Here is a 25,696-nt window from a genome sequence, read left to right as displayed (position 1 = left end):
TTTGGTGGAGAAAATTTGAGCCAATGCAGCTACACTAAAGGTTTTGTACTGTAGGGACGTAGGAATTTAGGAATGGCAATGGGTCGGATCGGGGGCGGGAATCGCTCCTCCCATCCCCTCCTCATAGGAGTTCGGGATCAGAACGGGGCATTCCCTGCAGGAGTGCAGGGTGGGGCAAATTTCCTGGCTACCAATTTTATTTATTTATTTTTATTTTAATTTATTAGTATATAATATAAATTTATTTATTAAAAATAAAATATTATTAGAAATACAAGTTTTACACATTATTTTATCAATATATTTACATATATTGTTAAATTTATAATATTTAAATATATAAATATATAAAAATAAATTATTTTTTAATAAAAAATAATAATATATTATCATATGAGGTAGGTTACAGAGTTTTGGGGCGGAGAGAACGTCTCTGCTCCACACAAATCGAGGTCGAAGCGAATCAGGAAAAATTGATCAGGTTCGGGGCAAAATGAATTGAATTTGAAAATTTTTGCCGTCCCTATAAAAATTTATAAAATTACATATATACGCTCTAAAGTTTTTAAAATTCCAAGGCCCAATGCCCCTTCTTTCCTACATTGGCCCCATCAATGAGGTGCATTAATATTTATATATGCAATATATACAAGTGTGTACTTCTCGTCAATAGGAGGGCTTGAATTGCTTCTTTCTATATGTCAATTCAAATTCAATTTCATAATTTTTTTTTCCATCCTTCAGACAATTCTTCTAACTACGATTTTTGCATAGAATTAATTGTTTGTTCTTAAGCGATAGTCAACTAGCGCCCATGGCCTAATGGATAAGGCGCCTGACTTCTAATCAGGCGATTGTGGGTTCGAGTCCCACTGGGCGTGTTTTATTTTTTTGCCAGAAACCGGGTCTCCATAGCATTGTTGGGCCCAGAATCAGCGGCTTTTCTTTTGCATTGCTGGCAAAATATTACATGCGGCTGAACTGATGAAGTATCTAACGCAAACAGACTGCGCTGGCCCCCCTCATGGGGCCAACCAGCCGCAATGTTTCTAATATTAAGATTTGAGTACATATAGAACAACTTTTACAACTTACACAAACCATCTAATAATGTGGGCCTATAACTCTACACAATACATTCATTGGGTATAAAGCCCTCTCTCTTTTTCTTTCACCAGGCCTTACTCCACAAGTACTTCTCCTTTCCTCTTCCTACGCCAAACCTAGCCAGTAGCCAAGAAAAGTAGAGCAGACCCTCACTTTTCCACATTTTCAATCTAAAGGAGGAGCCCAACTTTTGGATCTTAAACATTCATATCTTTTGTTTGGACCACCAGTACCTTGGGAGCCAATACCACAAACCCTCGGACCATTGTACCTAATTACTTCAACTATAGCCACTAGTAGCCCACCAATTGTTAAGCTTTAACTATTTTATTTTGCTTGCTTGGTTTAGTGTTATAAGCACTGGCTTTCTCTTTAGTCATTAAACAAAAACTAGCCAGCAAGCTAGTTGTTAATGCCAACTAGAACTTTCAACAGAGATGTATAAACTAATTAGGTCTTCGTATCAATTTGCCATATACAGATACAGTAAGTTGACAAGAGACCTGTAACCAAATCTCTGAAGCTAAAATTGCATTATATGCTGATTTGTCTTAGATTAGGACCACTTAAACATGCAGCTATGTGTCTAAATTTAAAACACACATGCAAGTCTTACTGACTTAGTCTTTGTCTAATAATAATAATAATGGGCAAAAAATCTCATTACATTTCCTTTCCAAGATCAAAATTTTTGAGTACTTGAGTTGGTTTAGTGACCCCTGGTTAGGATCACCAAACATGTCACCTATCAAGATTTATTTTGCTAGCAATAGCATCTCCATATTTGTTATATATGCACCATTGAGGTTGCAACCACTAATTTTGCAACATGTGGCATGTTCCCATTAGCACATGGTGTGAGGCAAAGGCCTTAACTATATTGGCATGCAGATTCTAGATCAAAACCATAATCATGAAAAAGTGAAAGCCCCCTAGATAGTAGATGCCCCATTTACAAAAAGCCTATAAGCACTAAATCTTTACTTGCATTACTATAAATGCTTAGTTGGTGGCTTGAACTTGTTAGATGATTATTAATTTTTAGAAGGCTCCCTCTTTTAGAGCATGAGAAGGGAATAAAAGGCACCTATAGTGGGAGGGAATCCTGAAGTGGGTTTTTGCCAAAGTTAAACCAAAAGCCAAAGAAAGACCCCTCTATCTGTCCCTCTCACCATCAATGTTAGTCAAACAGAAGTAATGGGCTATAGGGTCTAGCTCCAAAGAGTATGGTGTGGTCTTATGTATGATAATTAGGTCCTTTCTTACCATATCAATCATTTTTCCTTCTCTTTCAGTTTATTTATAAAAGCACAATATATTTAACATTATTTGACATTATTAAGAAAAATATTTTTTAAAAATATATTAATAAAAAAATTTAAAATTAAATTTAGTAATAACTAAGAAGTAATTTTAACCCTCAAGTTATAATATCATACAGACACTTATTGATTGATCATCCTTTCATTTTTTTATTATTTTTTTTATGTATATAGTGGATTTTTGTTCTTTCTATTTTTTTTTTTATCTATTAGAAGGCTTAAATTTGGGGGAAAAGCCAATAGATGTTGATTTATTTAGTCTTTTCTTAATTTCCTTCCTTTGACACAACACCACTAGTAGAGGTAATATTACAATATCCCAAAGGATTTTGAAAAAAAAAAAAATGAAGCTATTGAACACCAAGCTCTTGGGTCATTTCAATATAATGCTTTGGTGGCCCATGTTTTTGTTATAAGAAAAGTTGTCCACACATAAATCTGATATAATTAAGGATATATTCTAAATCCAACCCATTTCAGCCATTGATGAGGGAGATTTTGTGCTTAAATCATTAAGTAGATAATGTAGCTACACTTTGTAACTAGCTCAAATCTCCCTAATTTGCTTCAATAAAAAGTAATAAAATTCAGAAAAGAAAAATTCCCACCAAAACATAAAACAATTATTTTCAATCATAGTCCACAACCTTACTCTCTCATACAAATCATCAAACATTATTTAAGCAATATAATAACCTAAACCAGACCATGTTCCAGTAATTAATATACTAAAATAATATTGTCAAATGATCAATAGGTAGGTAAGAGAGAGAAAAATAAAGGGCCCTATACAGTTGCCAGAAGTAGATTGTAATTCATTCTTAGCCACATGACTGGATGAAAATTTTCACTTCCCTATATTTATTAAGATAAAGTTCAATTTAGCTTAGGTCAAAATTTTCAATTTAACTCAATTTGGTTCAAAAATTAACAATGACTAAATCAAAAAATTTATTAAAAAAAAATTGAATTTTTTCATTTTTTATCAAATCAAAAAATTGAGTTAAAAATTTTATTTTTTAAATTAAATTAAATTTAAATTTAAATTTTTTTATTAATTTAAATAAAAAAATTAAAAATAAATTAAATTAAACATTTCATTTTAATATAGGGATGAAATTAACATTTAGGGAAAAAATTTATATAAATAAAATTATTAGAAATTAAATTTCAAATCTGTTGCATTAATTATAAGGCAGATACTCACCATAACTTTCTCTGCAAATTATTTGTTTTTATATTATTTTAATTGATTTAATAAATGGGTAGCCAAAGCTGGAAGAGAAATTGAGATTTTGGTACTAAAAGGTGATTAGGTGGTCCAGAACAGTGATGAGGAAAGGGAAAACCCCTACTTTAGAAGGTGCTTGAGCACATGATTATGATCCAGTGGTGTAGTTTCTTGGTTGCCACCTGTCCTATTAGAATGCATAGGAAGTACTTTTACCTTAGCTTTATACCTCACTTTTATCTCTTTTCATAAACAGAGCTGTGATTTTACTGATCCTGCTAATGATAATTGGAGCATCTCTTTTAGAGGCTGACAATGATGCCCTTTGCTCTTTTTCTTTATTTTATTTATTTATTTAAATTTAGACCTTTCAAAAAATTCATTACAGTAATTGAAGAATCCAGTCCACCAAGTACAAAGAATAGCACACAAAATCTTTTTGTAGGCAGTGAGGTGGATGCATGGATGTGGTGAAGATGCATGAGTAACAGTAGTAGCACCCAGCCCTTCTGCTGTTGAGAGAGCAGCCTCAGTCTGAGGCTCAAGTTTTCAATTATTGTGTGCTTAAAGTCTAAAAGGTATATATATATATATATATATATATATATATATATATATGTTCCTTCTTCGTCACCGTCATTATTGCTACTTAGTATTTAACACTTGAAATATCTAATTAATGGGCTACTCAATTGAAGCATTTCAATTCTTTGAAACTTGGAAGTGTTTTCAGGGTATTTTACTTGGAAATATGGGATAGTGCATGTCCCATTTATCATTAACAGGAGAGGGTTTGAAAAATGACTTGTTTTTAAGACTCCCTTTATCTTCATTAAAACATCAAGATGAAGAATGAAAAGAATTGTAAGTGGTCCCCTACAGTAACCCCAATTAATTTGGGAATTAATATGATAAGCAACTTGCCAAGATTAGGCATATCAACCCTCAATTCTTGAACTGATAGGATATTCCCTTTTCTTAATCTTACTGCTATACACTATTTCTCTCTCTTTTTTTTTTTTTTAAATTTACTTTCTTTCCTTTCCCTTTGAAAATCTGCATCAACAATTATTCCTTTGTATCATTTTCACATGCTAAGAGGCCATAGGACCATCCAGTTGTATACTTCTAAGGCCATTAAGGAGAAAAAGATACATTCCCCAATAAGGGTTTTCTGGGGTAAAAACAGTATGATGTGATGAAAGTGATGCCCAGTAATCAACAAGTCCACCCATCAAATGGTTTTTAACTTTCTTTCTTTCTTTCCACTGATATAGATGTGGATGGCCCTACATAAGGGCTGACCTTAGTTTTATAGGGCAAGTAATTGTAATTTTTTGCACTGAAAGCTTCCCCACCACAGCTATGAGTGCCTTTTCCATTTTGAGCCCCTTACTTTTGAGTTAGATGGGATGAATTTTGCATAAAACTTACACCATTTTTGTAACAAAGTCCAGCTTGTGCCATAGATAACCAAGCAACTCTATCCCCACACACCACATCCCAACTCCATAGTTAGCAGTTCCTCCTCTCACTTGCCAACATATTGATTTTTAGAAGCACTTTTGCTTGCTTGGAAAAAAAATGGGAAGCTCTTACATTTTGAGCTAGGTTTTGCATTTTTGCTCAAATTCTTGGTTTAATCAGCATGATTTGTATATGTTAACCCAATCATGTGGACCAGTTTGCCTGTAGTGAGCCAGCATGATGGAGGACAACCAAACAAAGGACATCTAAAGGATTAGAGTTTGGTAAGTCCCTATAGTTCAATCACCATAAATAAATATGAAAAGAAAAAGGCCATTCCACCATAAATAAATAAAAATTAATTTTAATTTTAATTTTTTTTATAAATTTAAATGCAATATATAAAATTATTCTAATAACTTAGAAATTCCTATAATTTGACCATTTACCCATCTTATGAGACAGTATTTGAAAACTTGAGATCAAAATGATGCCGACAAGTCAAAATGGAATTTACACACACTCGTGAACTACACCTAGATTGAAGCCAACCCCATTGCCCATGGACAAGACTGGCTATCAAGGCAAATGAGGGAGACCTCGCCATTCTTCAAAACATAAATGAAGGGGCCCTATGCATATATTTTTGGGTCAAGGGCACCACAAAAAATACAATTATTCCTATATTAATTGGGCAAGGAAGAATATATCTAATTATGGAGGGCAACATTATCATATTTATAATTAGGTGGAGGGCTTCCTAGTGTAAAAGAGAAAGGAATTGGGCGCCCATATCCATATTGGCCTTGGTTAACTTAATGGTTAGTCTTCACTTTCCAAAGAAATCTTAAAAGACCAACATACTCAAATACTCTTAAGATGTCCCATTCTCCAAAAACCCACGAGCACCCTTCTAAAACAAATTTCTTGAAATGAAACATAACTCTAATATAAATAAGAAGATTTCATGGTCCCCCACCTTCCCAACTCAAAAAAAGAAAAAAAAGGGACAATCTTTTGAATAAACATAGACCATTAAACAATAGGGGCCAGGGTGAAATGAGCTTAATATATAATGGTGCCGCTGAGAATAAAGGAAAAATATATAGTCCCCCACAACTTTATACATTCTGTTGTTCTTGATTACCAACTAGGAGGACCAATTAATCATATGAAACCCATTTAGTCAAATTGCCCAAAATGTGATGATTTTGATCAAAGAATCATAAAAATATTTTTCCTTTTGATCCGCCGTTTGATGGGTCCTAAACCTCTATCAAATGAATGGCTTAGATTAATTTATATGATGATGGGGAGCTAAGGGCATGGAAAAGAATCATCCAATTTGTCCCAAGAGAAAAAGTGAAACTTATACTATGCAGTATAAAATTTGAAGGCCTAGTTTTATCTTAAATGTATTTCATTGATGTGAAAGAGTGTAGTCTCAATATTATAAATATTCATAATTACAAATATTAAAAAAATTAACAAAATAAGAAAGAGAAATATCTAGGAGAAATAAAACCCCCAAATTTCAATAGGATAGAAGGGAATTAAAGGAGCAAAGTCAGTTGCTCAAGGAAGAAAAAGAGGGGAGAAGAAGCCAAAGAGAGCACTCAAATCAAAAGGGAAGCCCCGTATCTAAATGGAAAGAAAGAAAGAAAGAAAGAATTAGAAAGTTGTGTACAAGCAGAATCTCAGTCAACAAATGGGTCAAACTCTTACAACTCAATAACCTCACTCCATCATCATACAACATTAGCCAACAAATATTAATATTAGCAATTAGCTTTAGCATACCAGTTGGACCCTTTTAATAATATTACATTTTAATACAATTAAGAGTAGTTTAATGGGTTGGGAAAAGAGAAAAGGAACACACAAAAGGAAGAAATTGGATGGGAGCTCATGGAAAATTCATGTCCTATGAAGAGGTTTGCTAATCTTTCTCTGTCTCTATTTTTAATTTCCCTTTTGATTTTTTTTCCTTCTTTATTTATATCCTAAATCTTTCAATTTTTTTTTTTAAATTTCCATTTTCCTCTTTCTCCTCTTTCTGCCTATTAAACTATGAAAATGGCATATTACCAATCATCCTTTCCCCTCTGTAGGAAACACCCATCATTGCTCCCAACAATCCTTTTCAACCTTAGAAACCTGAGCTTCTAAGCTATTCCCTTCCTATCTTTTTTTTTTCCTTTCTCTTATGCCTCTCTGCTCTCAATTTAAATATCACCAATCTTTATAACCTTTTCTCTCCTCCCTCTTCTCTCTTTATATTGCCATCCCTGAGTTTCTCTCTACAATGGATCCTTCCTCTACAAATTCTGTCAATGGTTTCTATTCCTTCCTCACTCGAGGGATCGATGATCTTGAACGTGTTTATCTCTCTAGCAACTTCATGTCAATCCAATTCCTTCAAAGGGTTCTTTCTTTGTTAAGATCTTTTCATTCCCAGTTGACCTTGCTGGTCCAAAAACTTCATTTGCCTGTGGGAGATAAGTGGCTTGATGAGTACATGGATGAGAGTTCAAAGCTATGGGAGGCATGCCATGTCCTAAAATCAGGGATATCTGGAATGGAAAACTATTACTCAGCGGGATTTAATATCACTTCTTCTCTTGACAACCATCGCCGTCTTAGTACCCAGTTATCTCGCCAGGTTTATCATTTCTTGATTCTTTATTGGATAGATTAAATGAAAGAAAAAAAAAAAAAGAAAGAAATTATGCAACTAACAATGACTTGAAATTGAATTCTTGAAACAGGTAATACGGGCAATTTCTGGGTGTCGAAGAGAAGCAGCGGGATTGGAGGAGGAAAACAGAGCTTTAATGGAAACAAGAATCCAACCGCTATCTTTGCGGTTCGATGAGAAGGTGTCAATCGAATCTAAACTGAATGGTTTCAATGGGTTTCGAGGGGTTCTGTATGCAATGAGAAACGTAAGCTCTTTGCTTCTAATGATCCTGCTATATGGGCTAGTGTATTGCTGGCCAGAATCGAGCTTTCTGCGAGGAGGGTATGAAGGATGCCTATTCTTTGGATCAGCTTTCATGATCTCAACAGCCAGATTGCAGCAGAGGGTAGCAGGAGATATAAACCAGATAAATGGGAGGCCAGGGATTTTACTGTATGAGTTTAGGAGATCAAAGATGGCGATGGAGGAGCTGAGAGGAGAGCTGGAGAGGAGGTGTGGACAAGGGGTGGTGGTGGTGGATTGGGAAACAGAAGTTGAGATAAGGGAAAGAGTGGAGAATTTGAGAGGCTGTTTTGGAGTTTTGAGATCTGGGGCTGAGAGTATTGTTGGCCAACTCGATGATTTCTTTGATGAGATCGTTGAAGGGAGGAAGAAGCTTTTGGACTTTTGCAGTCATAGGTAGAAACAGGGAGATAGGAAGGTCGAAAAAAATATTACGAGGGGGAGGAAGCAGTTGTTGGAGTGGTTGCACCTCTAACCCATTCTCTCCTTTTTTTTTTTTTTTCCGTTTATTTTCTTTTTTTTTTTAAATTTTAAATCTCTCCATTTTTTTTTTCTCCCTTTATTTTCCCTCTCACGGTTTCTGTTCGTTACTACAGATATTCTATTCTTTTAAAGCTTTTCTGTGATAACGCTTAATGGTAAAATTGAACAAAGAAACAGTAATTCTGGGTTGGAGAAGACTTAAAATTTGAGGGACAGTAATTGCAGTAGGCAGGGCCGAGTTGTTCCTCTTTGGACATGAACATGAAACACCAGCTTCTGGGTTCCATTTATTAATTATAATGGACAAAAGGAGTGAAAGCTTCTTGTTTTTACATATAGAGTTGTAGTTTATCTTTGCATTTTTAATTATTTATTTTATTCTTAATAATTCAAAGTGGCCTCCCTCCTGTTCCAGTTATATATATATATATATATATAGAGAGAGAGAGAGAGAGAGAGAGAGAGAGAGAGAGAGAGAGAGAGCACTACTTGATATAGTAAATGACTGATCATTCCAGTTGTGAAAGAATGATGGAGAAGGGAGGCTTGGTACTGAGAGATTCCTGGCTTTAGCTTTAATTTCAAAAGCAAACCCCTTTGCTTTGCCCAAAGGAAGAAGAAAAGCTTTTGTCTGATTCAGTTCACATTGAAAGCAATGGAGTTGGTGATGAACGCATCTTTAGCAATTCTTCTCTCTCGCTTCCTGACATGTCCCTTCTGCGTGTGTCTTTCTCTCTCTCGGATAATTATATTATATTATGTTGCCAATTTCTCCTTTTTTTGGGGTCAAGGTGAAATATAAAATGCAGAAAATAAGGGAGGGGGCTCTCACGCTTTTTGTCCCTTGGCCGGAAATTCATGCCTTGCCTCCTTTGAAGGGTTCCATTAGAGAATGGGGAGATTAAACAATTGGGAAAAGAAGAAAACATAACGACAAAATCTAGATGGATAAACAACTGCGCCAGAACAGAAGCAGGAAATTTTTGGCTGCAAATTTGCTTTCCAACAAAGCTGTGGGCAGGGCTTACTGTGAATGATCATTGCTCTTTAAACCACAGGACGAAGCCTTTAATTATTCATGTTCTTCCATACTCCCAACAAGATTTGAAAAGTGATAAAACACTGCTAAAGGAAAACAAAAATTGACACCAACTAAAGTCCAAACACCAAATTCCAACTCCCACATCTTTTTCCTCTTTCTTTGCATGGTGAACTAATTTATGATCAACAGAATTAATATTCCAGCAACTGCAAATCAATTATCCAGGCCCAAAACAATAAAGCACCTTTAAATAACAGCAACAATGCAATTCTCTCCAAAAAAAAAAAAAAAAAGCAAATAACACAGACAGTACGAGACGTGCACTGAGGAATCATAATATCATATGTGTAGTACTACAGCAAATTACCTTAGGACCTGCATCTCGGCCATAATAGGGGGAACATAATTACAGTTTTTCTCCATCCTGCTCAACCACAACATTAAATTATTTACCAAGACAAAATATAGGATGTGGAACGAGCACAAGAGCTTAAAGAAACATATAGTTGTGCCTTCACAAAGGGTACATTTGATAGGACATAATGTAATTAAATATCTATCGAATTTCTATAGAATATTTTATTGCCTAACAGATATAGCCATTACTTACTCCCTAACAGATATAGCCATTTTTACTTATTCTTGTAAGCTTTACAAAATCAGGAAAATACAGTTCAAAAATTGATAATGCTATATTCTCTCCATGAATCCAGAAGATTCACCTATATTTGTAATTTACATGAGATGAATGAAAAATATATTATGGGGAAAAATGGGGCAGTTTACCAAACAGATAGCGGGAAGCCACCTAAGGATGCATTCAAGTTGTCCTCTTTACACATTCAAAAGTCGAACCCTGGCATTGCAAACTGGGAAGAAAATGTCTCAACCTGGTTTTGGAGCTCAACAATATCTCTATTGTTTGGAAGACCCTTGAGAAAATCTCTCTGGAACTTCCCATGTTCCCTCTGTATTGCACAGGTTATTTGAGCTGCCCTCAGAAGAAAGTCCGCAATAGTTTCAAAATCACCCTCTAAACAGCCTCTTGATGTCATAGCAGGAGCCCCTAAAAAGGATCAGAAATATAGGAAATTCAGAAATTGACAAAGGAATTTTTCTTCACCTGCAAGCCTACATTGGCATTTAGGTTGAGGAAATGACAACTAAGACTAATTCAAAATTTAGGAAACCAAATCAATCAAGAATAATCATGACTCTACCAGCACCCACAAGTTAATTTATGGTCTACTATTTTCTGTCCATAAAACTATATTGGAAATCTAGGAATTTATATTGAGATTTGGAACTTATGATACCCGTGACAACTCCAAAATAATTGCAAATTGATAAACTGTAAGATGATGAGACTACAACTTACCGATTCTCACTCCACTAAGACATATAGCACCATTGTCACCAAAGATAGCACACTTATTTAGAGTGATGTGGCACATTTCACATACTTTCTCATAGTTCTTGCCTGGAAATAAGAACAGTAACATTGTCATTAAGCAAAACACATATGCCTGCACAAACATGAAGAAACGAAATATATCCTGATTGATAACATCATAAAAACAGACATAAGAGCATGAATAAGCACAGTATCCTACACGTATACTTAAAGAAAAATTAAAGTACATAACCAAAAAGAGTAACGTCCATTCATGTACATAGGATGTACACTAACAAGATTAACAGTGGTTATCCTGTTCAATTGTCATTAATACCAAGGCATCATAGCTAATGTAAGTTTTGCTGCTTTAAACGGTTCAATTTCTACAGCTAAAGCCAAAAGTTAAAATTGGTGTCCCTATGACAACTTAAAAAGTAATTGAAAGTGGAATCAATAATCAAATATGGCAACAATTTAGAGCTGTGTATGAAAGAATATGCGCAATAGTTTTTGCTTGAAATGCCTGGACCCTAAACTTATTTTCTTCTTTTCCTTCTTTGATTCCCATAACAGTCTATTCAAGGTCTATCATCATTGCCTGGGCCCAAACTACAATCAGCCTTATCAGGCTTATCTTCAAAAGGTAGACATATTTTTTATCCATTAACGCTAGGGTCACAGTCAACTATTTAGAGTAGGACGAAGCAAAAGGAAGAAAGAATTGCTATTCCAGAAACAAAATACTACACTTGGTTAGAATATAAGGGTAATTTTTGGATAGATGAGGAATTGGTTTCAAAAAGAGCTGAGTGGCAAAAAAGGATCCACATGGTCGACCCCAATTAGTTTGAAATTAAAACTTAGTTGTTGTTGTTGTTCTAAATCTCTAATACCCTGTTCTTATCATGATACATGATGATATACAAGTTATCTTTCCACAAATCAAGGTTCATATATTTACCCATAAATAAATCCCTCAACCTCATGTATCATCAACTCCAGGCTCAAGCTGATGTATCATAGACGATACTAAATCTTTTGACAAGAAAAAGAAATCAAGCAAAATGCACATGTCAATCAGACTGAACCCCAAGTAATCAATTTATTCAGAGGCAACAACCAATGTCTCAAGAAGTAACACAATACTACATTTTGATGTTGAAAACTAAAGCAATTAGATTATTGGAACTATAAATATGTAGTAAATGTTTTGGTTATCATAACTAATAGTTATTTTGTCATTTGGAAAATCTGATGAATCTTCTTAAGCAGAACAAATCAATCCGATAGTCCTTTTAAAGCAGTAAATGAAGTGATCGAAAAAAACATGGACATAGAAAAGTGCAAAGGAAAAAACAAAAATCATAAGTGATCATATAGTTAATGAACTTGATCTGGATAGCCAAAAACATCTAAAAAATATAGCATCCAAATAATAGATAGTGATCATATAGTTACTGACATGCATTTGATCTGCATATCCACAAACATCTCAAGAATATAGCATCAAACAATAAATAGAGATCACATATAGTTGCAGTTGTCTGGGCTACTAACAGTTATCAGCTACCGATTAAAAAAAATGCTACCAACCACTTTTTGGTCTACCTAATGGGTTGAACAGTTCATAGTTATTCCAACAGTTGAATGAAATACCCCTTAAAGAGAGAAAAATGGATGAAAATGTCAAATGCAACCTAATGTCATACACACATAATAAAAAAAAATACTTCCTCCAGAATGAAGTTTTTATGTGACCAAGCGACTTGTCATACATTTACCAGGTAAAGCACACCTGTCATTATATGGATTCATTTATTAACTAGCAAAAATCTAACCAGATATAAACTTCAGCTATCTGGGAAATCTAGAAATTAGAAAAAAGGCCAATGCCATATGTAAAAAACATATATGTTAATGGTTGTACTTTGATCCTCACTCTTTAGCTGCTCTAGCGTAGTACCACACCCCCCCCCCCCCCCTCTCTCTCTCTCTTCTCTCTTCCAAAAAATAATCCTAATAATAATAAAATAAAACCTACATGTATCTTCATGAGGGAAGTTAAGAGTCTGGCAAGCTTCTTTTTTTTTTTCATCTCTTAAGAAAGGCACTAATTTTTCTCATGTTCAATTTCTTATTTCTAAAAGTTTTAAAAAAAAGATTTTATTCCAATCTGATGATTGTTTCAAAATGCATTCAGACATGCTTAAATTTTTACATAAAACTGCACTCTGATGACAGGGCGCCTGGTATTTCAAAAAAGCCTCCTGAGTTTCAAACAATGAGGCAGCACAAAACACTTTCATCTTTTAAGTGAGGAATTTTGGTCAACCACTGCTGAGGTTTCCACACATAAACAACCATTTATTCCGCCGATGAAGGCAAGGAATTGGTCAGAACAATGCATAAGCAAGTAAACATGCATACAAATGCATATAATCATGATCATATGACATATGTATACACTACCTGCCAAGCCTAGAGTAGTTAGATCCCAGAGCAACAAATGATTATCAGTACCCCCAGTCACCAATCTGCATTTTCTTCTCAACAAGGCAGATGCTAATGCCTGGGCATTTTTCTTCACTTGTTGCATGTATGCTTTGTACTCTGGAGTAGCTACTTGTTTTAAGGCTATGGCAAGAGCAGCAATGTGATTATTGTGAGGGCCACCTTGTAACGATGGATGAACTGCAAAGTTTATCTTTTCTTCAAAATCATAATGGCTACTACCATCACCATTACTAAGCATGCTTTGCTTCCTTGATTTTGGCCCTTTCCGACAAAAAATAATTCCTCCCCTGGGACCTCGAAGACTTTTGTGAGTTGTAGAAGTGACAATATCACAATAATCAAATGGACTTGTACATTCCTGCAAAAGACAACAGCAAAAAATTATTGTAATTTGTAAGAAGAAAAAAAACTGCAAAATATGCATTTTATATGCTTGGAAACAAGTGTCTCAGCTTTATAAGCACAAGGAGTCAAGGACTTTTCTTTTTCTTTTTCTTTTTGATAAGAAGTTTTCTAAGCAAAAGCATTGTTCATTTCTAAATATGCACATGAAGAAAGGTAAAAAAAAATGTAAAGCACGTGAAAGAACATATATGCAATTGCATACACTTCAATGCGAAGAAAATCATAAAGCCATTAAAATATTTAATGAGAATCAACATTCAAGAGCAAGAAATTAAAAAAAAAAAAAGTTAATCATTCAATTCAAATATTTGAACAAAATTAACTAAAATAACACCAAAAATGTTGGAAAAATCCTGGGGAAAATGAATGATCACACCAACATGACTTGTATTTTGACACAACAACAGGATGCAAATTTTTGATATATTAGTTCAACATAATAAACCAGTAGCCTGATATGACAGTTTCTACATTTAACTGCATTCCTTCACCTTGTTTTTTATATCACTGGAAGCCAAATTCTCAATCGTCAGCTTCTTCGAAATCATGCACTAGCCACGCTGCCACTAGATCCTAAAATCAAAATCATGCACTTCTCCAACCGTCATTTATCATTTTCTTTAGCCTTATTCAACCTAAATCTCTCAGAACTCTTGACACGTGAAATTTTAGGCTGACTAAGTTCTTATTCAACTTCTACCACTGCAATGTTATTATCCACAAGAATAGGAGGACCAAAACTTTGAAACTCAAAACCAAGTAGCTAAAGAACAAAATAGATTCTCTTTTTATTGTGATAACTGATAAGGTTAGATATTTAATCTCCATTATTTCTTGCACTAGTTAAGAAAATTGATTAATAATTATACTGTTAAGGACCAGGCTAGGAAGGTGGGCTCCCAGAAGATTACATGAACCCAGGAGAACTCAGGGTGTATTTTTGAAGAAAGAAGGAATGGAAGAATCTGAAAACAAAGAACCATAAGGAATATGGGTGGAGGAGCCAAGTTGATTGGAGAAAGTTAAGGAAAAAAGGCCACCTGTAGATTCTTCTAGTAACAAATCACATCAACAGCACTAAAGAAGCTATAAAAAGGAAAGAGAAGAAAGGGAGAGGCATGTGAGGAATTTCAATTAATTAATGGCATTATTCTGGGGCAGAAGAGATAGTTCTTGCTGTAATTCTGTTTTTTAGTTCTTTTATTTGTATTGAATCAGTGAATTGGATATTCTCCATTATTACTTTGTGTTCAGAAAGATTGATCTATTGTGTTACCTTTGTTGTGAAAATTCAACACAATTTCCTCTTCTCTACTTGTATCTGTTTTATTTAAATCCTTTACTCTATCATATACAAAACATGTAAATATCTTTATTTGATGTATTTACGCTCATTTACTAGCTCTGAATTTTAGTCAAGCTCCTTTAATGTTTATTTATTTAATGAATTTTGCAACTTTTAAGCAGCAATAGCCTCATTTCCATTTCACGAAATTGCAACTATGTAGAACTTAAAAGTTGTTGAATAAGCTATGTGTTTAAAAATTAAAAAGCAAGCAGATCAATCAATCATTCATGACATTAGTGCTAAAACTCTTATCCTTCAAATTCTAAACCAACTAGAATGAAAATAGCAGGAACTATAAGAAAATATGCTCTAGTAACTAACTACCTCAGTTCGATACACTCTCAAAACACAAAATACAAGAACAAAGTCACCAATTCAGTGCCGTTTAATTTTCTTTTTTGAAACATTCGAAAACCTCAACTTAGAGCATAGCAATCATAGTTTCATAGAATGAAGCTTAAATAACACAAATCCAAATCTCCAAATTAAAGAATATTCAAATTAAAATACTCTCAAACCTTAGCAGCCACAATGCCGCTAATATGAGCCATGTCACACATCAACACTGCTCCAATCTTATCTGCAACTTGCCTAAACCTAGCGTAATCCCATTCCCTGGGGTATGAACTTCCACCACAAATAAGTATCTTGGGTCTAAAATCCATCGCCTTCTCCTCCATCTTATCATAATCAACATACCCTGTTTGCGGATTCACTTTGTAAGGCAAACTCTCGAAGAAAATCGAGGAAGCAGACACCTTTTTTCCTCCCGGCGTATAATATCCATGACTCAAATGCCCCCCAGAAGGTGAATCCAAACCCATAATCCGATCCCCGGGTAGTAAAAGCCCCGTATAAACCGCAAAATTTGCGGATGTACATGAATATGGCTGCACATTAACGCCCCATTTATCAGGATCAAGCCCAAAGGCCGCCAATGCCCGACTGCAACATAGCGATTCAATTTGGTCTATATACTGGTTACCAGTGTAGTATCTCGCTCCGGGAAGTCCCTCCGAGTATTTATTTGTTAAGTGGCTACCGAGAGCTTCCATCACTGCACGGCAAACAAAATTCTCCGATGCTACAAGTTCGATTCCTTTCACCTGCCTCTGCTTCTCTTTTTCCATAATTTCATGAATTTCTGGGTCCGCCACGGGAAGTGATTGGTTCCCCCAGCCTCGAACCATTGCTCGTCGACACTCGAGTCCCGGTTCCTTGGCGACTCGCTTAGGAGGGTTAGGCGATGATGACGATGAAGACGATGCTTGGCCATCTCTTTGCCTCTTTATGCACATTGGATGACCCAAAATGCTAAAATTCTCCTCTTCTTCTGCCTGATTTTCATCTTTCTCAACTGGGTTCTCCTCCTTCTGGTCAAGTAACTGCAACGGAATAGGATTCGACGACGAGTGCGAGTGAAACCCAAGCGACAGACCCGAATGAGCTTGCGATAAATCCATTTCAAAACCTCAAATAACAAATAATTAAAAAAATTGAGAATTTCAAAACTCAATGATTTGTGTAGAAACAACAGAAACAGCGACAACAACGCCTAAAGAAACTACAGCTGAAATAACGAATCCTTGGCCTGTTACCGTTAGATTCTGAAGAAGCCGAAGCAGGAACTTCCATGAAATTTCGATTTAAACACAAACCCTAATCCAGGAAATTGGAACCCTTCTTTATCCGGAAATCTTTGAATAGAGAAGATTGGGGTGGCGGTGGTGGGTGTGGGGATGAACCTGCGAATGTAAGAAAGTTCGGTGCTGGAAGCGGGGACGCTGCTGACCGGGAATTGCCAGTAGCGTGAAAGTTGGTAACTGGTTGAAACAAACAAAAACACGTGGAATGGCCAAACAAACAAACACGTGGAGGAATTCCAGGAAGAGAAGCAATCTCACACGTGGAATGGCCGTTAGATTCAACAAGAACATGATCTGCGTGTTTTGGTAATTGTTTGCTTTGCTTTTTTCGTTATATTCTATTTCTTCTTTAACCGACTTCAAAATTACTGATTGGGCCACGCCAGAAAAAAAAATCTCATTTAAATCCTGGTGAACCAGAGGTCATGTCGGCCCAGCCCAACTAAAGACAGACGAGAAAAATCGTTGGAAATAATGTAACACGCTTCGGCTATGGAGTCTTCTCCTTCTTCGCTTTCGCATTGGGAATATTTCTTCTTATTAATTCTGCGTCCAGTGCTTGCTATCTCTTTCGTGTCCTTGTTCATGTCTCTGGGTATCTTTCTGTTTTCGTTGTTGATTTCTTTGTTATTTTATTAACTTAAAGATTAAAAGAAAAAAAAAAATTAGAGGGTTTGGTTAGAGAAGAATGCAAACGTTTCAGTAAATAATTGCCTCCACCACAAGGCAGACATTTATCCAACCAGTAAGCAATTGTTCTAGCATCAATTTTCTGGTTTATTAGTTTGTGAATTTGGTCCCTTCTAGCTGATAACTCATAGAAATAATGGTTTCAATTTATTTTGGGAATATTTAAACTAAATGCATTTGAGGTTGATTTGTATTCTGTCAGTATAGTTTCATGAGAGTTTGAATTATCATCAGACTTCATGTTGTTGTCTTCGGATTATTCTCTCTGGATCATAGATAGTGGCTTTTATCTTGCCAATGCACTTAAAAAATGTACCATTGAATGATGTTCATAGATGATGAAATCTGATGGTGGGATTGAGGCATTGCAGAATAAACATCTCCAGATCAGTGGAGATCAAACTTCTTGAGTACTTGTGATCTTGTCAGGAGACAAAGGGAGAGTTACGGAACAAATACAATACATATTGTTGGATCCTAAAAAAGATATTAACAATGAAGATTCCAGTGTATAGATATAGCAATTATGTTTTTTGAACATAGACTTGGTGGTGTTCTGAAATTCATAAAAGAAGATGCATTACGGTAACATTAGCTGATAGTTGGGAATTTCCACAATCTCAAGCTCCATGAAATCTGAGCATTAGTTTATTTTGATGTTGGTTTTATAATGATCTTGATACATATTTACGAGCATAGTGAATGTTAAACAAGTTTGCTGATTATAACTGCAGCGGCCAACCAATGATTAGGACGTGCCAGAAGCACGGTAACAAATGCAAGCAATTGCTTTATGGTAAAGAAGGCAAAGAAAGCCCCAAAATGTAATTTGATCAAACAACGAACCATCAGTTAGGGTGCCTTGAAGTCTGATTGATGCTTCCACTAATGCAGGATTAATGGGAAATTCAAGAATACTCAACTCAAGTCAACTAAGCCTTTATCCCAAAAATTTGGGGTCGGCTATATGGATTCGCTTTTTCTACTCTGAACGATTTTGGGTTAAATCCTCAGAAATGTGTAATGCTTCTAAGTCATGCTGTACTACTCTCCTCCAAGTCAATTTAGGTCTACCCCTTTTTTTCTTTCTATCCTCTAGCCTAATGTGCTCTACTTGTCTAACTGGAGCCTCCGTATGTCTACGCTTCACATGACCAAACCACCTCAATCTCCCTTCTCTCAACTTATCTTCAATTGGCACCACTCCTACCTTTTCTCTAATATTTTCATTACGGACTTTATCTAGTCTAGTATGACCACTCATCCACCTTAACATTCTCATCTCTGCAACTCTTATCTTAGATGCATACGACTCTTTCAGTGCCCAACACTCACTACCATATAGCATAGCCGGTCGTATGGTCATGCGGTAAAATTTTCCTTTTAATTTATTGGGAATCTTACGATCACATAAAACTCCCGTGGCACGTCTCCACTTCAACCATCCGGCTTTAATCCTATGACTAACATCCTCCTCACATCCCCCATCTACTTGAAGGACTGAGCCTAGATATTTAAAGTGATTACTTTGGGACAGTGCCACTCCATTCAAACTAACTCCTTCCCTATCACCAGTTTGGCCTTCACTGAACTTGCAATGCATGTATTCTGTCTTCGTTCTACTTAACTTAAAACCCTTTGACTCTAGAGTACTTCTCCAAAGTTCTAGCTTCCTATTGACTCCTTCTCGTGTCTCATCTATCAGAACAATATCATCCGTAAACATCATGCACCAAGGAATACTCTCTTGTATATGTTTCGTCAGTTCATCTAAAACTAATGTAAAAGGTAAGGGCTTATGGTGATCCTTGGTGTAATCCAATTGAGATCGGAAAATCTCTTATGTCCCCTCCCACTGTGCGCACAATAGTAGTTGCTCCTTCATACATATCTTTCAATACTTGTATGTACCTAATAGATACCCTCTTTTGTTCTAACGCATTCCATAAAACCTCTCTTGGAACACTATCATAAGCCTTCTCCAAATCAATAAAAACCATGTGTAAATCTTTCTTCCCATCTCTATATTTCTCCATCAAGCTTCTAATGAGAAAGATCGCTTCCATAGTTGAACGACCGTGCATGAAACCAAATTGATTGAGAGAGATAGAAGTATCATGGCGTAGTCGATACTCCACAACTCTCTCCCACAACTTCATAGTATGGCTCATGAGTTTAATTCCCCTATAGTTTGAGCAACTCTGTATGTCTCCTTATTTTTAAAAATAGGTACTAAAATACTCTTCCTCCATTCATCGGCATTTTCTTTGAGTTTAGAATCTTATTAAATAATTTAGTTAACCATGCCACTCCCATATCTCCCAAATACTTCCACACTTCAATTGGTATTTCATCGGGTCCACAGCTTTACCTACTTTCATTCTCTTAAGTGCTTCCTTTACTTCTAAAGATCTAATCCTTCTAGTATAATTTACATTCTTTTCTATTGTTCTATAATCTATATTCACGCTATTTCCATTTTGACTATTATTAAAGAGATCATTAAAATAATTTCTCCATCTTTCTTTAATGTCCTCATCTTTCACCAACACTTTTCCTTCTTTATCCTTAATGCACCTAACTTGATTGAGATCTTGACATTTCCTTTCTCTACTCCTTGCTAATCTATAAATATCTTTCTCCCTTCTTTAGTTCCAAGTTTCTCATATAACTTTTCAAAGGCACTGTGCTCTTGCTTGGCTAATCGCCTTTTGCCTCTTTCTTTGCTATCTTGTCTTGTTCATATGCCTCATTATTATCACATTTAGGTAATTTCTTATACCATTCCCTTTTTCTCTTCACTGCCTTTTGTACTTCCTCATTCCACCACCATCTCTCTTTTGAGGGTGGTCCATGTCCTTTAGACTCCCCAAGTACTTTTCAGCTACTTCTCTAATCTTTGATGCCATCTGTATCCACATATCATTGGCCTCCATATCTAGCTTCCATACTTCAGACTCAAGAAGCTCATTTTTGAACTTTACTTGCTTTACTCCTTTGAACTCCCACCACTTTGTTCGAGCTACACTATTTCTTCTGACCTTACTTGAATTGTTCCTAAACTTGACATCCAAGACCACCAACCTATGTTGACTTGTTAAAGCCTCTCTTGGAATGACCTTGCAATCCTTGCATAGAGCTCTATTTGTCTTCCTAGTTAAGAGGAAGTCGATTTGACTTCTATGTTGCCCACTTTTGAAAGTCACTAAATGTGACTCTCTTTTTATAAAGTAGGTATTTGCTAGTATTAGGTCGTATGCCATAGCAAAATCCAGGATACTTTTTCCCTCCTCATTTCGACTGCCAAAACCAAAACCTCCATGAACATTCTCATAACCTTGCCTATCACTTCCTACATGTCCATTCAAATCTCCACCAATGAAAACATTCTCTTCATTCGGTATGCTTTGCATTAAATCATCCATATCTTCCCAAAACCTTTGTTTACTCTCACTGTCTAGTCCTATTTGTGGGGCATAAGCACTAACTATATTTATTGTTTCTCCGTCTAGTACTAGCTTTACTAGTATAATTCTATCTCCTACTCTTTTCACATTTACTCTGCGTCTTTCAATGTCCTGTCTATGATTATACCCACTCCGTTCTTGTTTCTCTCCTTTCCGGTAAACCACAATTTGTACCCTGAATTACCCACTTCCTTACTTTTCTCTCCTACCCATTTAGTCTCCTGAATGCGTTTTCCAAAAATGTGTTTTCCAAAAGGAAAATAAGTGCAGCTAAATTTATCTTCCAAGAAATTCAAAATGCAATAAGCTAAGCCACTAAAACACAAAATAGGAGGAGGTTGTCAAACCTGAACATGATTATTCAATTGGTTTATCATGTTTTCTCATGATTGTATCAACAGTATGCCTTTGTTTTCCTAAAATGAAATATATATCTGTTTGTAAAAACATGAAATTGGATTCTAGAGCCTGGACAGCACAGGATAACATTTTTGTTTCTTCCCCAAATGTAAAAGAAATAAAATAACAGTTCACAAGTCAATATAGAATTCCCCATTTTAGAAGCTGATATTTGCTACATTACTATCCGCCATCCACTCCAGCTGCTGTTACAGGTTGCTCATTGCTGACAGGGGCTTTCTTCCTACCAGGGCCAGTAGAAACTTTGACCATTGCTGGTCTTAGAAGCCGACCTCCAAGAAGAAAGCCACGCCGTAATTCTTGAATTATAATGCCTGCCTTGTACTCTTGTGATTCCTCACGTGCAATGGCCTCATGCAGCTGCATGCAAAAAATTAAGGTGAACTCAAGTATGTTGATATGGGAAGAAATTGAATTGAATGACAGTTTACTGATTACTATCACTTAAAAATAAGCACTACATCTTTCTGGAATGACACGTAGCATAATGCAATATATTCCTTGTTTTCTATTATGTTGCAGTGGACTATGCATTTTCTGAGTATTTTGAGAAAACTTGCATCACAATCTTAGAGGTTCTAGAAACAAGAGCATGCATCAAAATAAACCTTTCAAGCATTGTCCTATGTATTTTCATTAGCGTGAACAATTAACAATCACAAAGAAATGATTCACCCACAATAAGCATCAAATTAAGTAATCTCTACAGGTTTTAGTGTTTTACATACCGAGGGATCAAAAGGCTTTCCAACTGTTGCTACAGCAGCAACCTGCAAGCTCCTCATAATCTCCACAAACTGCTTGTATATACCTTGGTAACTTGTATCAATCTTCTTTTCCTTTTCCGTTTCTGGTTTTATTTGTTGTTTAGCTCTTTCAAAGCTGTCCACCATGGGCAAAAGGCTCTCAATTACTTCTCCCTGGGCATCACTCCTAATGGTAAGCTTTTCTTTCTCTGACCTTTTTCTAAAATTATCAAAATCAGCTTGCAAGCGAATATATTTCTCCTTCCCAGAGGCTATTTCTGCTGATAAAGCTGAAACTTTCTGGGTTAATTCAGAATTATCATTTTCTATAATATTTATCCTAGCCTCAATGTCCAGTACAGTCCTCTCATCTCCATGAAGAATAGATGCTTTATAAATATTAATAAGGTTCTTCAAACTGGGTACATGTTTGTCATCTGCTTCTTTTTCTGATGCTTTCACATCATTTTGAACGTTCTCCTCTTTGTCATTTGTCTAAATTAAGAACAAACATGAGAACAAAAAATTGTTTTAATCATTTTGAATTGCGAATCACTTTTACGGAAAAGAGAAGGTTAAAAATAATTACAAAATAGAACATTAGGGAAGGTGAAATTCATGATCTTAAACTGTAACTTTACTTTAAGTTAAAGATGAGGATGAGAGTGAGCAAGCAAAGTAAACGCATGTTATTTTATTGTTTACTTGGTTCAACATCATAGTTACCAAGATCCCTAAACTCTCAAGGAGATGCAATACAGAATTGCCCGCTGGATATCGAAAACGATGATGCCAAATTTCTTTTTTTAGCATTTTAAAACGGTTAGAAGATACAATATGAGGTCCCACAGCAAATTATACTCTCAAATATTCAGCCTAATATCATATGGTAGTTGATATTTATTGGTTTCATATATATGTTTGTAAATAGACCATCATAGCACATGCACGTTCATATAGGATAACTAAGCCCATCCCCACTTCACCATCTGTGATTCCGTACCATGCTCTAATACCCATCCTCCAAACCAACCCATTCTGCATGTAGATGACTCTGTTTAAAACAATAAAAATAAACAAACGTTTGAAATAGGATGAGGACTAAATTCAACATCTAGAACAGCATAAATAGGGATCCATAAGCACATGAAATCCCATGGCAACAGCCTTCCAAACTTTTAGACATATAATGCAAGCATAAAGTCGAAACAAATAATCAATAGAAAACTAAGAGTTCACAAATGGTTGATATATCAACAAAAATGTGGAAAATAAAAAATAAAAAAGGCAGACAGGGTATTGTTCATACTGAATTTGACCATAGACAGACTTGTGACCAAGCTTAAAAAGACAAAGAAAATGGAGAGAGATCAATTTAAAAGTCAGCTAACATGTGCATTCCAAGAGTGTACTTGCTGTGCTGAAAACTGCTCCAAGAGAAAAAACTTAATTCCTCTAGGAGAAAAATCTCAAATTTGGAAACCTTTATGTGACAGCCAACAGTTGATTTTTTACTTTCAGCAAACTTTCACATCCTCAATGCTTCCTAAATCAACCTTACTCAAACACCACCAGTCTACCCCAGATTCAAATGTTGCTACTAATTAGATGGACACACCGTTAGTAAAAATTATAGTTTTTGCCAGTGGCACACACCAATTATGCACAACGTCGCTGTAAAAGGGTATGAGAGTCGGTGAATGTTTTGTCATTTCTCATTTCTTTTCATGAACAACATATATCATTTCTAATCTACGAAACACCGCCGATTTGTATCATTTCAAATATCGTTCTGCATCACAAATTAAGGTACCAAATTTCATAAAATGGTAGAATTAAAAAAAAAAATCAACTCATTGAAGATACTAAATTTCACTATTTGCATAGATTTAAATAAATAAATAATCTCCACCAAGTTTATCGCAAGGACAAGTGTAAAAGAAACTCATTGAGCATTGAACCATAAATTAATGAGTCAAGGCAATGGATTGCATACACTAGGTGCAGAATCATTGGCGGCAAGGTAAGCCTTGAAGGAACGCGATTTGAAGTAGTAGTTGCTGACTGGAGACGAATTAGAGAGAGGGAATCCAATGATAGGATTGCAAAGACGAGGTATGCGATGAAGAGATTTAAGGTGTAATAGAGTTCTAATTTCCAGGGATTTGGAGGGTTTTGCTGAGCATGAAGTAGAGAGGCGCGGAGGAGTTAGGAGAGAGTGGCTAGGGAAAGAAACAGCCATTGAATAATGATGATGACGATGATGGTCAAAGACGCAAAGAGTTGCTTAAATTAAAGCTCTCCCGGCAATAATAAAAACCCAATGATACGGTGAGTATTGTTTTAAATCAAAATTTCCCGTAGTCAAATTTAATTATTATTTTTAATATTTAAATTCGTATTAAATTTTATTAAATTTTTATTAAATTACTTAAATTCGTTCAAAATTAAATTATTATAATTTTATAAAATAATTTTAAATATAATATATAAAAATTTATAAATATTATTATAAATAACATATATTTTATATTTAATAAATTATTTATATAAATAAATTTGAGTTACGAGTATTTAATATATAAAATATTAACTAGATGTGAATATTATTTTTTAAATTTAAATTCATCTTAATAAAATTCAATAAGATTGGATATCTAAAAACATTTACTATTATCATCTCAAGCAGAAATAAATATAGTGTGTGTATAAAGAAATTATATACTATCCTAAGATTCCATATAAGTATGTTACATGGAATGATAAACTAATTACATATTAATGTATAATAATTATAATTTTTATTTAAAAAAAACTATTTAGTGATTATAATATCTTAAGACTCATTTTTACCTATGAATTTATTAGGGCATAATGCACTTTAGTACCATGTATTTTGATCTTTTTAGTATTAAGGGTATATATTTTATTTTATTATAATTAAAGATAAAAATTTTAGTTTCATTTATACCGTAAAGATAAATTGCTAAAGATGTTAAATGATGTATGACGTGGCACTAATGTATGACATGGCACTAATGTATGACTTGGCATGCTGATATGGCACAATATATAATGTGGTGGTGATGTGGCATGCCACGTAATATATGGGTGTCACTTTGGCACCACATTATTAATTTGTATGCTATAATTTATTTTGTCATCTAAGTACAAAAAAGTAAAAATATATGTCCTAAATTGTAAGAAAGAAAATAAAATTCAAGCCATAAATGGTAAAAGTGTAAAAATTTTAAAAATACATAAAATAATAAGAAGAGAGAGAGAGAACAAAAGATAATTAAAGAGAGAGATAGGAAGAAACAAAGGTAGGGGGGGGAGAGAGAGAGAGAGAGAGTAGGTAGCCATGGATAGAGAGAGGGGGGGGGGGGGGGAGAGAGAGAGAGAGTAGGTAGCAATAGATAGAGAGAG

The 25,696-nt window shown here is 35.0% G+C and overlaps 3 protein-coding genes, 1 long non-coding RNA gene and 1 other non-coding gene across 8 annotated transcripts; 3 read left to right on the top strand and 2 right to left on the bottom strand.

Annotated features, from left to right (window-relative positions):
- Positions 1-808: 808 nt before the first annotated feature.
- TRNAR-UCU (transfer RNA arginine (anticodon UCU)) lies at positions 809-881 on the top strand. The gene has a single exon. It is a non-coding gene; the product is annotated as a tRNA-Arg (tRNA).
- Positions 882-6,780: 5,899 nt separating this feature from the next.
- On the top strand, positions 6,781-8,925 carry LOC110634556 (uncharacterized). 2 transcript variants are annotated; one of them, XM_021783609.2, is made up of 3 exons: positions 6,815-7,061; positions 7,239-7,789; positions 7,896-8,925. In XM_021783609.2, the coding sequence occupies exons 2-3, from the start codon at positions 7,433-7,435 to the stop codon at positions 8,508-8,510; spliced, it is 972 nt and encodes a 323-aa protein (XP_021639301.2). In that variant the 5' UTR covers positions 6,815-7,061; positions 7,239-7,432; the 3' UTR covers positions 8,511-8,925. The 2 variants fall into 2 exon arrangements, with proteins under 2 accessions (XP_021639300.2, XP_021639301.2); XM_021783608.2 differs by having other exon boundaries at positions 6,781-7,789.
- An 839-nt stretch (positions 8,926-9,764) lies between these two features.
- Positions 9,765-17,260, bottom strand: LOC110634555 (serine hydroxymethyltransferase 7). 3 transcript variants are annotated; one of them, XR_002491004.2, is made up of 6 exons: positions 15,817-17,157; positions 13,501-13,903; positions 11,014-11,115; positions 10,422-10,701; positions 10,003-10,059; positions 9,765-9,841 (listed from the first exon to the last, which is right to left on the bottom strand). XR_002491004.2 is itself a non-coding variant. In XM_021783607.2 (4 exons), the coding sequence occupies exons 1-4, from the start codon at positions 16,759-16,761 to the stop codon at positions 10,478-10,480; spliced, it is 1,674 nt and encodes a 557-aa protein (XP_021639299.2). In that variant the 5' UTR covers positions 16,762-17,260; the 3' UTR covers positions 10,101-10,477. The 3 variants fall into 3 exon arrangements, 1 of the variants encoding a protein (XP_021639299.2); XR_002491003.2 differs by having other exon boundaries at positions 9,765-10,059; XM_021783607.2 differs by lacking the exons at positions 9,765-9,841; positions 10,003-10,059 and having other exon boundaries at positions 10,101-10,701; positions 15,817-17,260.
- Positions 17,261-17,359: 99 nt separating this feature from the next.
- On the top strand, positions 17,360-18,235 carry LOC110634558 (uncharacterized). Its single transcript, XR_009144998.1, has 2 exons — positions 17,360-17,689; positions 17,970-18,235. It is a non-coding gene; the product is annotated as an uncharacterized LOC110634558 (long non-coding RNA).
- A 3,204-nt stretch (positions 18,236-21,439) lies between these two features.
- LOC110634557 (uncharacterized) lies at positions 21,440-24,552 on the bottom strand. The gene is made up of 3 exons (XM_021783610.2): positions 24,264-24,552; positions 22,250-22,762; positions 21,440-21,881 (listed from the first exon to the last, which is right to left on the bottom strand). The coding sequence occupies exons 1-3, from the start codon at positions 24,507-24,509 to the stop codon at positions 21,684-21,686; spliced, it is 957 nt and encodes a 318-aa protein (XP_021639302.2). The 5' UTR covers positions 24,510-24,552; the 3' UTR covers positions 21,440-21,683.
- Between the last annotated feature and the right edge of the window lie 1,144 nt (positions 24,553-25,696).

The sequence above is a fragment of the Hevea brasiliensis genome, chromosome 16 (genome assembly GCF_030052815.1).
Source record: "Hevea brasiliensis isolate MT/VB/25A 57/8 chromosome 16, ASM3005281v1, whole genome shotgun sequence".
NCBI lineage: Eukaryota > Viridiplantae > Streptophyta > Magnoliopsida > Malpighiales > Euphorbiaceae > Hevea > Hevea brasiliensis.
This window is presented reverse-complemented; position numbering and strand designations above follow the sequence as displayed.